Source organism: Hypanus sabinus, chromosome 26 (genome assembly GCF_030144855.1).
Source record: "Hypanus sabinus isolate sHypSab1 chromosome 26, sHypSab1.hap1, whole genome shotgun sequence".
Classification (NCBI taxonomy): Eukaryota; Metazoa; Chordata; class Chondrichthyes; order Myliobatiformes; family Dasyatidae; genus Hypanus; species Hypanus sabinus.
In genome coordinates this window covers 14,683,330-14,699,327 of record NC_082731.1, presented here as the reverse complement: position 1 = coordinate 14,699,327, position 15,998 = coordinate 14,683,330, and the positions used below count along the sequence as shown (strand labels likewise).

At 52.0% G+C, this 15,998-nt stretch overlaps 2 protein-coding genes across 3 annotated transcripts in view; one reads left to right on the top strand and one right to left on the bottom strand.

The window, feature by feature from the left end:
- Positions 1-1,764: 1,764 nt before the first annotated feature.
- The window catches only part of LOC132381584 (zinc finger protein 420-like), a 43,201-nt gene continuing 28,967 nt past the window's right edge, over positions 1,765-15,998 (bottom strand). The window contains exons 6-8 of the mRNA XM_059951078.1: positions 11,212-11,336; positions 9,026-9,226; positions 1,765-4,911 (exon numbers count right to left, since the gene is read on the bottom strand). Coding sequence (XP_059807061.1) covers positions 3,747-4,911; positions 9,026-9,226; positions 11,212-11,336 — 1,491 coding nt within the window. The 3' untranslated portion in view covers positions 1,765-3,746. The remainder of the gene's footprint in view (positions 4,912-9,025; positions 9,227-11,211; positions 11,337-15,998) is intronic.
- On the top strand, positions 11,991-13,524 carry LOC132381639 (gastrula zinc finger protein XlCGF7.1-like). Of its 2 annotated transcripts, none has more exons than XM_059951220.1 (2): positions 11,991-12,264; positions 12,544-13,524. In XM_059951220.1, the coding sequence occupies exon 2, from the start codon at positions 12,566-12,568 to the stop codon at positions 13,436-13,438; it is 873 nt and encodes a 290-aa protein (XP_059807203.1). In that variant the 5' UTR covers positions 11,991-12,264; positions 12,544-12,565; the 3' UTR covers positions 13,439-13,524. The 2 variants fall into 2 exon arrangements, with proteins under 2 accessions (XP_059807203.1, XP_059807202.1); XM_059951219.1 differs by having other exon boundaries at positions 11,992-12,264; positions 12,557-13,524.

Here is a 15,998-nt window from a genome sequence, read left to right as displayed (position 1 = left end):
GCAGAACAGCTAGTGGCCACCCACACCGGGACAGTGGGCACCCCAGAACCGCAGGATGTCACCCCATTGTCACCTGCTTGCATTTAAACTGTACGTCCCTCCATTCCATATTTAACAATCCACGTTGCCTACGAGCCTCTGAAGCTCTTTTGGGCGGCGAATTCCAAGAACCTCGGAATCATCCGGGTGAGGCTGCGTCCTTCTCGCCTCTGGCTGACCCGGTAGTCACTGCCTCGCCGTGCAAGTCACAAACTCGGGCGACGTCACTGTGGGGTCCGTGTGTTTTACAGTCCCTGCATGTCCTCCCACATTCCACAGGTGTGCGAGCCAGTGAGTGGGCCGGCCGCTGTAAGTTACATGTCGTGTGTGGATGAGCAGAATGAGGTGACTGTGCGGGATTCCTTGCCGTGGGGGCGAAGCCATGGGGGGTACTTAAGACGGAGACTGATAAGGCTTTTGGTTCGTGGCGGGGCGGGGGACGAGAATCGAGGGTTATGGAAGAAAGGAGAAGGTAGGAGAATAGTTGTTTTCTCTTTGACCCCATGCTTGGAAGGTAAAGCAGGCTCGATGGGCTGAATGGCCTAATTCAGGACAATGGTGTTGACGGCAATGCATACTCAATACCTTTCTGTACCTAATAAAGTGGCCACTGAGTGTATGTTTGTGGTCCTCTGCTGCTGTAGCCCGTCCGCTTCAAGGTTCAATGTGTTGTGCATTCAGAGATGCTCTTCTGCACACCACTGTTGTAACGTGTGGTTTGAGTTACTGTCGCCTTCCTGTCAGTTTCAGCCCGTCTGGCCATTGTGCTTTCACCTCTCTCATTAACCGGGTGTTTTCTTCCCACAGAACTGCCGCTCGCTGAAAGTTTGTGTGTGTGTGTGTGTTTTTTTTTGTTTCTCACGCCATCCTTTGTAAACTTAGAGACCGTTGTGCGTGAAAACCGCAGGGGACCAGCAGTTTCTGAGATATTCACACCACCCCGTCTGGCACCACAAATTATTCCACGGCCAAAGTCACTTAGAGACATTTCTACCCCAGTCCGATGTTTGGTTTGAGCAACAACTGAACATCGTGACCACGTCTGCAAGTTTATCAACAATCAGTTACTGACACGATTGGCTGATCCGATACCCGTATTGACGAGCGGGTGTGGAAGTGTACCTAATAAAATAGCCAAAGGGTGTATGAAGCATTTTAAAGGGTATTAATGTATAAATGGTGGTTAGTACAGATTCAGTGGCCAAAAGCTTGCTTCTACGCTGGATGACTATTCATTTTGAGATACTGAATCCTGGTTCCAGACACCTCAGCAAGGGAGTAAACACTTGCATCTGCCTTGTCAAGCCCCACCGGTATTTTTTGTATCAATGAAATCACTTCGTGTTCATGTCATTTCGCAGGCGGACTTTTGTTGCACTCCATCCACTGAGGAATCTCCCACTTGAGTTCAAGCTCAGGTTTAATTGTCATTCAACCATACAGATAAGCGAAACATCATTCCTCTAGGGCCAAGGTGCAAAGTACAGTGCACATAGTCACACACAGCACATACGGTCACAAAATAATATTAGCACAAGTCCCTGTGTGACATGGCCTGGACTGATGGTGCATGAGGTGTCGTCCAGGAGCCGTGCTTCTGCAAGAACAGGCACGTAGCAGTTCCCCACCATCCGCAGACAAAGCAATAAAGCTTGTTTCCGGGGAGCGAACACTGGAGGGCAGCGCCGACGGGAGAACTGGCCTGCAGGGGCCCAGCCCAGATTCCAGTGTGCCCCCCAGCATCTCTGTCCTGTCCTACGCCGCCTCTGCTCCTCCCCTGGGTGGTACGAGGTCTGGTCCACAGAGTAACCAAGGTAAGGAGACCGACTTGTCCTTAGGACTCTAGATCTGGTCTCAGCAGGGCTCAGTACAATTTCAGTCGGAGAAAACACTTGTCCTCAAATCGTTTTCAAATAAAACCCTTCTGAATTCCTTTCAGTAGTTGTGTAATTTATCTGCGAGTGTCTGAATTGAATTGAATGATCTTTATTGTCGTTATACATGGGTACAGAGCCAGCAGCATTTTCAAACTACTTTCTTATTAATTTCTATCAGAGTGGCCGACCTTACGGTATAGCTAGGTATGTTGGACATGTTTCTCTTTCACAAACCCAATCCCATTAGTATTGACCACAGTCAGGTTTAAGTTTAAAAGAATTTACAGGGAGAGGCAACTGTTCCACTGAGATTGTGGTCCAGACACTGAAAGAGGCGCCATAGGAGCGGTTGAAGCACTTAGCGGTTAACAACATTGAGAAAGGTACTCGGACGGGCACACGGATAGGAGAGATTGGAAAGGATATGGGCCAAGCGTGGGAGAGTGGGGCGAGCTTCAATGGGAACCTTGGTCGACAGGGAGCCGTTGTGCGGAAGAGCCTTTTCCTGCTCTGTGCCAGCAATTTTATTCTGACTGCTGTTGATGCACGACACCTCCGTATCCACCCTGGAGCCTCTCTGCGTCTTCCTCACAGCTGCCCCTCTCACCCAGCCTTGTCCCGTCGGCAATGTTATATTGGGCTGCTCCAGTGGCTCACTCCGTGAGCAGCCGGGAGCCCGACCCCGATCCCTGTACCATTCCACGTCCCGAGTGACCTAATTTATTCCTGTTCCCTTTTCTATCCAGTAATCAATCCATAATCCATGCTGATGTATGTGTTACCCCCAATCCCTGGACGATTTGTGAACCTCTTGTGTGGCACCTCATGAAATTTCTTGTAAAATTCCCCAATGACCGCTGGTTTCACCCATTATCTTTTCAACTCCCGTTTCTCAATAAACCCCACCAGGTTTGTTGGATGTGATTCCCCTTTCATAAATCCAGACAACCCTGCACGCATTTACAGTTGCCTTGTGGCGAATTGCTTACTGTTGGACTTTCTCCTCTACGGATCTCGGGCGTTCCCTTCCTTTCTCCCTCCTCCCTTAGTTAGTGGTATTAACTTTCCTGTTCTCTATTCTGTGGGAATCATTCTGGACTCTTTGGAGTAACTGACGTCATTACCTCTCGTTATGATGTCATGGCAACACTCATAGTTTAATGTTCTGTCGATTTGCATTAGTGTGCCATTCACTAGCACCTTTCCCACACGTTGGGGCCCAAGGCATCATGTCCCGGTATGTATCGCCATTCGGTCAAATTAATTTCACCAACAATTTATTTCGCTTCTGCCAAAACAACTATAGGTCCGTAAAAACTCACGGTTGCAGGGATTCGGAATGTCTTCGGCCTGCTTTCGTCCACCCCGTCCGATTTTTGCAAAGCAAAATAAACTGCTTCCCTCCCCCACCAGCCAGCACCTCCCCGACGTCGACACAAAGCAGGCCGCACTCCTCGGAAGGTGCTTGAGGTGAACAGCAGAGGTACCTGTAAGTGGAAGCTGGGAGACAAGGGTATTCCGGCAGGGTGAGCTGCGGGGAGGCTGCGGCGGAGCACAGAGAGTGGCGGGAGGGGAGGTGGCAGATTTTATCCCGCTGGCCTGAATGGATGGTCTTTGCACCGTACGCTCTATATACAGGGGAGGCATCAGAAGGCTGCCAGACAAGGAGTTTCAAACAGAACTGCTTTAGATCGAGAATATTAAACTCCGGTTCAGTTATAGTGGTCACTAACATCAGCAGAGCTGTGGCCGGGTGTAATGAGCAGCAGTGATTACCATAGAACCGAACAGCTCACGGGTGTATCAGTAATATTCCACATCCGGCGGATTTTAAACTTTCTCTCTCTTATGAGCTCGCTGGTGTCTCAGCAGGTTGGACGAGCAACTGAAGCCCTTCCCACACTCGGAGCAGGTGAAGGGCCTCTCCCCGGTGTGGACCCGCCGGTGCGTCAGCAGGCTGGATGACTCGGTGAATTCCTTCCCGCAGTCGGAGCAGGTGAAGAGCCTCTGCCCGCTGTGAACTCGCTGGTGCCGCGTCAGTTTGGCCGACTCGGCAAATCCCTTCCCGCACTCGGAGCAGGTGAACGGCCTCTCGCCGGTGTGAACCCGCTGGTGTATCCGCAGGTGGGATGACCAGTGGAACCCCTTCCCACACATGGGGCAGGTGAACGGCCACTCCCCGGTGTGGATTCGCTTATGCATCACCAGTTCGGATGACCGAGAGAATCCCTTCCCGCACTTGGAGCAGGTGAGAGGTTTCTTCCTGCTGTGAATTCGCTGGTGTCTGGTGAGATTGGCTGACTCAGTGAAGCCCTTCCCGCACTCGGAGCAGATGAACGGCCTCTCCCCGGTGTGAACCCGCTGGTGTCTAATCAGATTGGCTGACCCGGCGAATTCCTTCCCGCACTCGGAGCAAGTGAATGGCTTCTCCCTGGTGTGGACTTGCTGGTGCCTGGTCAGGTTCACCGACTCCGCGAACCCCCTCCCACACTGCAAGCAGATGAACGGCCTCTCCCCGGTGTGAACCCGGTGGTGCGTCAGCAAGGAGGACGACTGACTGAAACCCCTCCCACACTCCAAGCAGATGAACGGCTTTTCCCCGGTGTGGACACGTTGATGCGTTAGCAGGTTGGAGGACTGATTGAATCCTTTCCCGCACTCGGAGCAGATGAACGGCGTCTCTCCGGTGTGAACCCGCTGGTGTTTGATTAAATCGCTGGATCGTTTAAAGCGTTTCCCGCAATCACCGCACCGATAGGGGTTCATTGTTCCCGAGGTACGAGATATATCAACGAATAATGTCCGAGTCACACAGCGAACGTGGGTCCCTCCGCAGCCCTGACGGAGATTCCCGGGACACGGCGGCAGTTGAGGATCTTGCGCCCGATCAGCCCCGACGGAGGGTCCCGGAGCGGATCCCCGGGGCAGCCCCGCTGCACCGACCCACTGTCGGTGAGGTCTGCCCGACTTGTCGCACCCGTGATGCAGTACGTACCTGGGAGGGGGGAGGGGTCACGCAGGCGCGTCGGTGGGACGGCGGTAAGTAGAGCGCTTTCTGATGCGTGGGGATTGTGGGTAAAGAACAGGCCATTAGCATTTAGTCCGTACTGTTCTGCAGACTGAACTTACAGTCTCAGGCGGTTCTGATACTCCCGATTTCCAAATCTTGTAGGAAGTAGCCGTTATTTGGGTCTGAGACCTGGAAAAAAAAGTATTTTAATTAATTTCCCTTTGAAAAAAAACCATGTTGGTTCAGGGAGCTGTGCGTGGCTCAATGTGTTTATTTTACGCAAGCGCAGTTACTCGTTTCATTTTGAGGGGTCTGAGTCAGCAGAGGCAGTTCATATCAAGCTGTGAAGTCGTTCACTAGTCTCCGGTGTGAACCCCACACTGGGCATACTCGGCTGCTCGCCCGAAGGCTCAACCACTCAGGAGCCGCGGTACATTCTGGAATGACGGTGCGACGACCACGGCGTTCGTGCATCAGTTCCTGCGCTCCAATGAGCAGCTCACCAGGAACTGGAGAGTCGTCAGACACCCGGCTATGATCACCTTCGTTAACTGACCAACTGGCAGCCAAACATTCTTTGCAGTTGAATGAACGGCCGCCCTCCGACTCACAATCGAGCGCACCCCCCCAAAACAATCGAACCTCACCAGTATCCAGGCGTCTCTCCAGACCCAGCAGGCAAGGCCAAACTGCCCCCTGTGTGCGCCAGGTGTCACGATCATCCCCTCGCTTCCGTCGCGCCGGGGTTTGAGAAGAAAGTTGGCGAATTACCCTCCTGTCCAAAGCCCTTGACACTCTACACTAATTAACTGCTTTCACTGAACAGGAGCAACTGCAGATGTTAGAATCCAAAGCAACTAACACAAAAATACACATACACACACAAAATGCTGGAGGAACTCAGCAGGTCAGGCAGCATCTATGGAAATGGATAAACAGTCAACGTTTCGGGCCAAGACCCTTCATCACGAAAATACTGCAGGAACTCAACACTGATGAAGTTCCCTCCTTAAATGCAGCCTGGCCTGCTGAGTTCCTCCAGCATTTTGTGTGCGTGAACTCTGTTCTGTACTCCAACCGCGGGAAATGTTTTAAGCGCGTCAGTAATCTGACCAGAACCTCCAGCGGGGGTGAGCGGCTTCTCATCTGCCCGATTGTGTGAAGAGGTTCAGCCAGTCATTCTAGCTGGTGGCACGCCGACAAACGGAGACGTTATTCACCTGCTCCAGCGGTGACAAGCGTTTTACTCTGATATCCAGGCTGCTGCGGCACCAGTGAGTTCACCCTGGGGAGTGAGAGAGCGAGAATCCACGCGTTCCTGCAGATGCTAATGCCGGGCCTGACCTGCTGAGTTCCTCCAGCATTTTATGCGTGTGTTGCTCAACATTTCCAGCGGCTGCAGATTCGCTTGCGTCAGCATCCTGTGTTAAGTGTAGCTTCCTTTCCCTTCAGCTTTTCGGCTCCACTCCAGCGTCCTCTCGGCTCACCCTTCGAGAATCCCAGTAAAGGTCTGGGCCGAAACGCCAACTGTTTATTCCACCCCCTTCCCCCCGTAGACACTGCCCGACCGCCAGCGCTTTGTGTGTTACGCTGGAATGTACCTCTGTTTCTCCCTCTCTCTAATCCGTACTTTTGACGTTTTATGCCCGTGTAGCGAATTACTTACCACATGACCCCCAAATCCTTCCACCGTTTGTGGCGCGACATGTTGGAGCCCTCATCTCCCACCCCATGAGCCTTCACATCCAACAGTCCTTCTCCGCTGCTTCCGCCATCTGAAAGCGATCAGACTTGCCCCCCCCCCCCCAACACACACACACCCGCCACGTCTCGTTTTCCGCACGGGATTCCATTGTCCGTCCATTTGACCCTCCCCACTGGCCATCTTCCGGTCACTTATCCCCGCAAGCAGCCTTAACCTGCCCATTCACCCCCATTCAGGGACCCAAACTGTCCTTCCAGGTGAGGCAACACTTCACCTGTGAATCTGCTGAGATCGGCTATTGCATCCGGTACTCCCGATGCGGCCTCCTCTACATTGATGAAACCCGTCTTAAATTGGGGACCATTTTGTCGGGCACGTCCGCTTCATCCACCAAAAGCGGAATTTCCTGGTGACTAACCATTTTAATTCCGATTTCCATTACCGTTCCGACATAACACCATAAGACATAGGGACAGAATAAAGCCATTTGGCCCATCGAGTCTGCTCCACCGCTCGATCATGGCTGATCCGTTCCCCCCCCCCCCCTCAGCCCCACTCCCCGGCCTTCTCGCCGCAACCTTTGATGCCGTGTCCTATCAAGAACCTATCAGGCTCTGCCTTAAGTGCACCCAGCGACGTGGCCTCCACAGCTGTCTGTGGTAATACCTTCCACAAACTCACCACCTTCTGGCTAAAGACAATTCTCCAAATCTCTACTTTAAATGGACGCCCCTCTACCCTGAGGCTGTGCCTTCTTATCCTAGACTCCCCCACCATGGGAAGCATCCTTTCCACATCTACTCTGTCTAGGCCTTTCAACATTCGAAAGGTTTCAATGAAATCCCACCCCCCCCCCCCCACACCTGCATCCTTGTAAATTCCAGCGAGTAAATTACAACATTCCTCATATGATAACTCCTGGAATAATCCTTGTGAACCTACTCTGAACCCTTTCCAATTCCAGCACATCTTTTCCTAGATGAGGAGCCCAAAATTGTTCACAATACTCAAGGTGAGGCCTCACCAGTGCCTTCTACAATTTTAACATTAAATCCCAACTCCTATGCTCAATGCTCTGATTTCTAAAGGCCAGCATACCAAAAGCTTTCTTCACCACCCTATCCACGTGAGATTCCACCTTCAGGGAACTATGCACCATTATTCCTATATCACTCTGTTCTACTGCATTCTTCAACGCCCTACCATTTACCATGTGTGTCCTATTTTGATCAGTCTTCCCAAAATGTAGCACCTCACACTTATCAGCATTAAACTCCATCTGCCATCTTTCAGCCCACTCTTCTAACTGGCCTAAATCTCTCTGCAAGCTTTGAAAACCTACTTCATTATCCACAACGCCACCTACCTTAGTATTATCTGCATACTTACTAATCTAATTTACCACCCCATCATCCAGATCATTAATGTAAATGACAAACAACATTGGACCCAGTACAGATCACTGAGGCACACCACTTGTCACCGGCCTCCAACCTGACAAACAGTTATCCACCACTACTCTCTGGCATCTCCCATCCAGCCACTGTTGAATCCATTTTACTACTTCAATATTAATACCTAACGATTGAACTTAACGAATTGGCCTTCCGTGTGGAACCTTGTCAAAGGCCTGACTGAAGTCCATGTGGACAACATCCACTGCTTTACCCTCGTCAACTTTCCTATACCTTCTACTTAGTCCTCTTCCCCCTCCCCCACTTTTTTATTCTGGGTTCTCCCCGCTTCCTTTCCAGCCCTGAAGAAGGGTCTTGGCTCAAAACGTCGACTGTTTGTACATTTCCATCGATGCTGGCTGACTTGCTCCACCATTTCGCGCGTGTTGCTCGTCGTGGCCTCAGCCGGTCACGGAGCTCCTCTGGAAACGAATGCCATTTCGTTTCGGGACCTTTTATCCGGACTGAAAGATAGAGAGGAGATCGCCAGCATGCGGAAAAGGTGGGGGGCTGGGGTGTAGCAAGCGGGGCAGTGATAGGTGGCCGGGGCGGGGGTGGGGGGTTGTTCTGATAAGCAGCTGGAGAAGAATAGTGGGATTAGTGTCAAAAGCGAAGCTGATGGAATCTGATAGGAGAGGGAGCGGTGGACTGCAGTAGAGGAGGGGTTGGTGGGAGGTGTGGGTGTGTGGCGGAGGGAAGACTTGGAGATGGGATCGTCAGACAAGGAACTGGGGAATTCAGCGGGTCGGGCGGCACCCAGGTTTCACACAGATCAGGGGTGTTCTGGAATATTCTCCTCGTGTCTGGATGCGTGTAGCTCGAACTCTTACAAATCTCAAGGAAACCTACGACAATTCGAACAGCCCCAGACCTTCATTGTGCTCGCTGCCGGCAGAGCGTTACTTCCGAGGCATGCTCGCTGCGGAATCATTTATTCTACCCGGTGCTCCCCCTCTTCATCGGTGAGAGCTGACGCAGACCGGGGTCCGCTTCCACGGGCACCTTCGCTCTGTCCGCCGCCAAGGGCGTTAATCTCCCGGTGGCCGCCGTTTCAGTTCGACCTCCCACCCCCACGCCGACATGTCTGTCTACTGCTATGATGAGCAGGTTGGACGAGACATCACATTCCGCCTGAAATGTCCTGTTAACATCGATTTCTCTCAATTCCGGTAACAACACCCCCCCCCCCCCCCCCGCCCTCCGCCGCTCCTTTTTTTTAATTTTGTTTTTCCACATTCTGGTGGCCCTCTTGCACTTTCTCCTCACCGTTCATGGCCCGCCCGTCAACTCCCCCCCCCCCCGGTTTCCCTCCTTCCCTTTATTTCACGGTCCACGATCCTCTCCAATTTGATCCCCCTTTCTCCCACCTTCAGATATCACCACCCACCCCCCAGCTTCTCCCTCATATGAACACCGTATCATCTCCCACCTTCTGATATCAACCACCCCACCCAGCTTCTCCCTCATATGAACACCGTATTACCTCCCACCTTCTGATATCACCCCCCCCCAGCTTCTCCCTCATATGAACACCGTATCACCTCCCAGCTTCTGATATCATCCCTCCCCTCCAGCTTCTCCCTCATCTGGACACCGTATCACCTCCCACCTTCTGATATCAACCCCGCACCCCCCAGCTTCTCCCTTATCTGGACACCGTATCACCTCCCACCTTCTGATATCACCCCCACCCCCCCCCCCAGCTTCTCCCTCATATGAACACCGTATCACCTCCCACCTTCTGATATCCCCCCATCCCCCAGTTTCTCCCTCATATGAACACAGTATCATCTCCCAACTTCTGATATCAACCCCCCCCACCCAGCTTCTCCCTCATCTGGACACCGTATCACCTCGCACCTTCTGATATCATCCCTCCCCTCCAGCTTCTCCCTCATCTGGACACCGTATCACCCGCCAGCGCCATTCTCCCAGCCTCACCCCATTTAATTCTGGCCTCTGCCGCCTTCCTTTCCGGTCCCGCTGAAGGGCCTCGGCTCGAAATGTCGACAGTTTATTCCCAGCTGGCCCGCTGAGTTCCGCCAGCTCTCTGTTTGCTCTGCAGCGCCCGTTTGCCTTGGAATAGAGGCAGGACGCTCCTGAAGTCATCCGCCGACGGCGCACAATCCTGATCTGAAAGTCAGTCGGGATGTCCGACCTCGCCGCCCCGGAGAGGCCTTGTCCTGAACCTGAGCAGGCGTTTCCAGCAGGCGGCCCACGACCGCGCTCTCTGCAGCGGTTAACCCACGCACACTAACTGCTGGAGGAACTCGGCAGGCCGGGCAGCCGCAATGGAGGGGAATGGACAGTCGCCATTTCGGGCCGAAGACCTTTTGTCTGCATAGTATTGCTCTAGATTTCCAGCATAAGCGGAATCTCGTGCGCTTGGTGTCAGAGTCATTCACTACGGTTTTTCAACCCGCCGACTCTTTCAAAGATTCTACAACTCATGTCCTTAGCATTATTTATTTATTATTTAGTTAGTTAACTTCTTGTCATTTTAGTACTGACGCCGTTTGTCTTCCTTTGCACATCGGTCGTTCTTCGGACTTTGTGCATAGTTTTTCATTGATTCTATTATACTTCTTTGCCTTACTGTGAATGTCCAGGAGAAACTGGATCTCAGGGTTGTATATGCTCACATATACGCACTTCGATAATACATTTATTTCCACTTTCAACTTTGAATTTACGGCGACCCATTGAACTATTTACTAATCAGACTGGCACGTCTGGCGTCCGTTAGTCTCGCGAGACCATGCATCTGCGCCTGGAATGGTCTCCAGGGCGCAGGCCCGGGCAAGGTTATTTGGGAGACTGGCGGTTGCCCATGCAGCAGGTCTCCCCTCTCCACAACACCGATGTTGTCCAAGGGAAGGGCAAGGGCCGGTGTCGTCGCGGGAGTTGCCAGAGCGAAGGCAACGTCGGACTGCCTTAGGGACTCCAGCTCCGGATTTGTCCTCGGGGTTTACTCCCGAAGCCTTTCCCATGAGTGGGTCTGGCCGCAAGGCAGCGGAGGTTTGAAATCCGAGTTTTCCCTCTCCGGTATCAGACTGGTATCGCATTGCATTCTCTCCCCATTCGCCTCCACCGCAGTCACGTTTCACCAGCTGACGATGAACCCACTGGTCCCCGCGCTCTCGGGAGGTGGGAAGGAACAGAAACACCCGGATTAAGCCCTCACAGTCGCAGGGAGAACGTGCCGACGGCAGGCAGGATGGAGCACGAGTCCCTGGAGCTGGTGCCACTGGCTGCGAGACGGCGACACCCAGATAGAGAAAAATGAATTAAAAACACACATGCAGACTCATCTTGTTTTATCTTCGCTGTTTGATCTCTAAGTGGACTGAAGCTCCACCGGATGTTTCAGCGCAGCACCGATCTCTCACCGGCTCACCAGGAATCCTCTGGTTAACTTGGAATAACAATCTGGGGAATTATCCCGGTTTGTCCGGATCAGTGGATTAGTTAGTGCGTCAAATGTTAAAAGGAGACTGGAGAATGGGGTTGAGAGGGAAACTAAACCAGTCATGGTTGAGTGGCGGACGAGACTCGATGGGCCGAAGGGTCTAATTCTGTTCCTACGTCATGGTCTCAAAAAATGTGCGGTTAGTAGGCACAAATAGCATTTTTTTCTGCCGTCGTCAAAGCGTGAATAATTTCACTTTTGCTTTTCCAACCGTGACTGGCTGCAGACATAGTTTGGGAGCTCCGAGGCCGGCGGAAAAAAAAAATGGACTTAAATGACAGCGTAGAAATAGTTGGGTGTTTGGTACCCAACGGGAGCCGAGAGCGCAGGCGCGGGTTATGGAGGGCCGAGCATGCGCACTGCCAACACAGGATCCGGAAGGAGCGGAGGAGGTGGTGGGCGGCGGAGGTGCTGGAGGTGGGGGGGGGGGGGCGCAGTTAACACGCCCACGGATCCTGGACCCGGAGACCGGCCGGGACACGGGAGGCCCGGAGGGAAGTGAGCCCGTGTTGTGCGTGGGGTGGGGGGACGCCGCGGGTAAAGCGGTTTCCCGAGCGGGGGGAGTTCTGGGTAAGGGACGCGGCCATTCCGCTGGGGTCAAGCGCTCGGCCCTCAATTCACGAAACTGCGGCCAGTAAGTGCTCCGGAGTCTGATAGTCAAGTTGACGGAAGTATCGGCAGAAGTTCCGGCCGTGCCCGAAAAGAAAGGAGTGAGTTAATTTCACTTATTCATCTTTCAGTCGTTTAGTCAATTAATCACCTCGTCGTTCATTCAGTTAAATAGTCTGGGGATGCTTTTATCCACTGGTTGATCTAAATAACTGCCCAGGCTGTTGTTTTTTTATTTTAATGTAGCAATTTGTTTAGTGGGATATGTTATCCAATGAGTAAGGCCATGCTAGAGGTTGTGTGTGGATAGTTTGAAGGCTGTTTTATGTGGTGTCATTTATGGAAGCTCTTCCCCTCACTTCCCTTTTCACTGTTCAAAGTTCTTTTTGCTAGGTATTAGTAATGGAGGATGCACAAATGGGGAAATCAAACCAAAGACCGGAGGAGGGTCTGTCAGAATCACTCAGTCCGTCGCAATCCGAGTGCAGCACCGAAGCAAAAAGCGCAGTTCACAGCGGGGAGAACTGGTTCCTGTGCTCAGAGTGTGGACAAGGCTTCAGCCGGGCGTCCGAGTTGCTGAAACATCAGCGGAGGCACACCGGCGAAAAGCTGTGGAAGTGTGGAGACTGTGGGAAGGGATTCAATTACCTCACCCAGCTGGGAATTCATCGCCGCAGCCACTCCAGGGAGAGGCTGTTCACCTGCACCACGTGCGGAGAGGGCTTCCCTCTGCCGTTAGAGCTACAGAAACACCAGCAGCTTCACAGCAGGGAGAAGCCCGTCAACTGCCCCGTGTGCGGGAAAGGATTCACCCGCTCTTCCTCCCTGCTGACGCACGAGCGGGTTCACACCGGCGAGAGGCCGTTCACCTGCTCCGAGTGTGGGAAGGGGTTCAGCCGCTCATCCTCCCTCCTGATCCACCAGCGGATTCACACCGGGGAAAAGCCGTTCGCCTGCTCTGACTGCGGGAAGGAGTTCAGCCAGTCGACCAATCTGCGGAAGCACCGGCGGGTCCACACGGGGGAGAGGCCGTTCGCCTGCTCCGAGTGCGGGAAGGAATTCGGCCAGTCGACTAACCTGAGGAAGCACCTGAAAGTCCACACGGGGGAGAAGCCGTTTGCCTGCTCCGAGTGTGGGAAGCGATTCACTCGCTCCTCGTCGCTGCTGACGCATCAGCGAGTTCACACCGGAGAGAGGCCGTACATCTGTCCCGAGTGCGGGAAGGGGTTCAGCCATTCCTCTAACCTGCGGACACACCGGCGGATTCACAAGTGACTTCTTGTTGTTCCTGATAATCAGACCCCAGGTTGGATCATTTCATTGTGTAGGGTTTAATGCCAAATAAATCCCCTTCATCCCAAGCACTCAGTGTGTTATCTAATTACTAATGGGGCTCATACTCCATCCAATTTAATTATTTAGAGGATCATTTGATTGCAGTTCAGTCAATTTCAGTATGAATTTGAAGATTAATTCAAAATGATTTTGAACACTGCTGTTGGAGAAATCGAGGGAGGGTGGAACTCCTCTGCTACTGGGGGCAACTGGCTGTCGGGAACACAGTGGTGAGCTGACCCTGGGTGGGGTCTGATTTTTGGGTGAATTTTAATGAAGAAGTGCACTCGATTGCCACTTTATTAGGTATAGAGCTGGAACCCACTTAGTCTTCTGCCCTCGTAGCTCACCTTTTTCAAGGTTCAACGTGCGGTGCATTCAGAGGTGCTTTTCTGCACGCCGCTGTTGTAACGCGTGGTTATTTGCGTTACCGTCACCTTCCCGTCAGCTTGAACCAGTCTGGCCAGTCTCCTCCCACCTTTCTCATTAAAAAAAAATGGCATTTTCACCCACCGATTACTTTTTTGTTTGTTTTTCGCACCACTCTGTGTAAGAAACACAACAGGGTTTGCCAACAATTTTAATGCCATGGACCAAAGCTATTAAGCAAGGGGTCCGTGGACCCTGGGTTGGGGAATCCCTGCTCCAGAGGCTGTAGTGCATGAAAATCCCAGGAGATCAGCAGTGTCTGAGATACTCCAGCCACCCTATCTGGCACCAACAATCTTTCCATGGTCAATGTCACTTACATCTCATTTCTTCTAGATTCTGTTTGTTTGAACAACAGCTGAGCCTCTTGACCAGGTCTGCATGCTTTTCTGCAGTGAATTGCTGCCACATGATTGGTTAAGTAGATATTTGCATTAATAAGCAGGTGTATCTGATAAAGCGACCGCAGATTAATTTGTCTGTTCGGTGAAAGACTCTGACTCCGGTCTTTGTGGGAATGGGACCCGCTCTCGGGGTCTCAGGCTGGAAAACTAGCACGCCGTCAGGTTCCAGATTTTCATGACTCTGAGAGCCAGGCAGATTCGAGGCTGGTGCTGCTGCCTGAAGCGTTGCGGAAGAAAATGGAAGGCAGCCCAGAGACCTGAGCTCTTTAGGTGCAGAGCTGGGAAAAAGCGACGCAACAAACCTTTAACGCCATAAGTCAGTGAGTTGTTTGTTATGCCTCCCTCCTGTGATATGTTGAATTACCAGGTGAACGAGTTGTCTCTGGGGTACTGAGTCTGTGTCTTTATTGATGCTTTGTTACATGCTTGAGCGCTCGGGCGGGGGGGCGTGTTTTGCCTTTGCCATTGCTTTGCTGCTGCTTGTGTGCGGGAGGGGGCTGGGGGGGCTTCGGGGTTCTAACATTTAACTGTCGTTCGTTCTTTGGGGGACTCCTCCGTTTTCGTGGATGTTTGCGAAGAAAAAGAATTTCAGGACGTATAGGAGTTGGGATGTAATGTTAAAATTGTACCAGGCAACGGTGAGGCCAAATTTGGAGTATTGTGTTCAGTTCTGGTCACCGAATTATAGGAAAGATGTCAACAAAATAGAGAGAGTACAGAGGAGATTTACTAGAATGTTAATTGGGTTTCAGCACCTAAGTTTCAGAGAAAGGTTGAACAAGTTAGGTCTTTATTTTTTGAAGCGTAGAAGGTTGAGGGGGGACTTGATAGAGGTATTTAAAATTATGAGGGGGATAGATAGAGTTGACGTGGATGGGCTTTTTCCATTGAGAGTAGGGGAGATTCAAACAAGAGGACATGAGTTGAGAGTTAGGGGGCAAAGTTTAGGGGTAACACGAGGGGTAATTTCCTTACTCAGAGAGTGGTAGCTGTGTGGAACGAGCTTCCAGTAGAAGTGGTAGAGGTAGGTTCTTTTAAAGTAAAATTGGACAGGTATTTGGACAGGAAAGGAATGGAGGGTTAAGGGCTGAGTGAAGGTCGGTGGGACTAGGTGAGAGTAAGCGTTTGGCACGGACTAGGAGGGCCGAGATGGCCTGTTTCCGTGCTGTAATTGTTATATGCCTCTACACAGCAGCTGTGTGAAATGCTGGCAACGATGAAGGGAAACGCGTGGGAAAGACTGTGCATCCGTTTGAGGACCCCAACTCTCTGATAGAGTCTTAATCTGTGAGTGTCCCCAGCCCACTGCAGGGAGGTGGGAAGGGGTAGTCAGGGAGGTAAAACATACCAAGCCCAAGCACTGAGAACAGCCTTTCTGTGTCTGTCCTGAGGGGTCAGGCTGAGGTGGTGGGGGTGTGTACACCACAAACATCAGGGTGGAATTCCTCCCCGCCCTGCCTGAATGTTCATCCCAGGGGCCACCTCAGCCTATGTTTACGCAGGTGGGATGACTGTGAGATCCCCTTCCCTCAGTCAGAGCAAGTGAATGGCAGTAAATGTACCTATTGAGATTAAGGGATATGAGGTGAGCTCACAACTTGGCCTTGATGCCTGTGAACGAGTGTTCCTGCTGGAGGGGGTTAATACTGAAACGGAGAGCACAGCCT

What these genes read in the sequence shown, in the direction of transcription:
- LOC132381639 (XM_059951220.1), top strand. Translation starts at nt 12,566, where the DNA reads ATGGAGGATGCACAAATGGGGAAATCAAACCAAAGACCGGAGGAGGGT.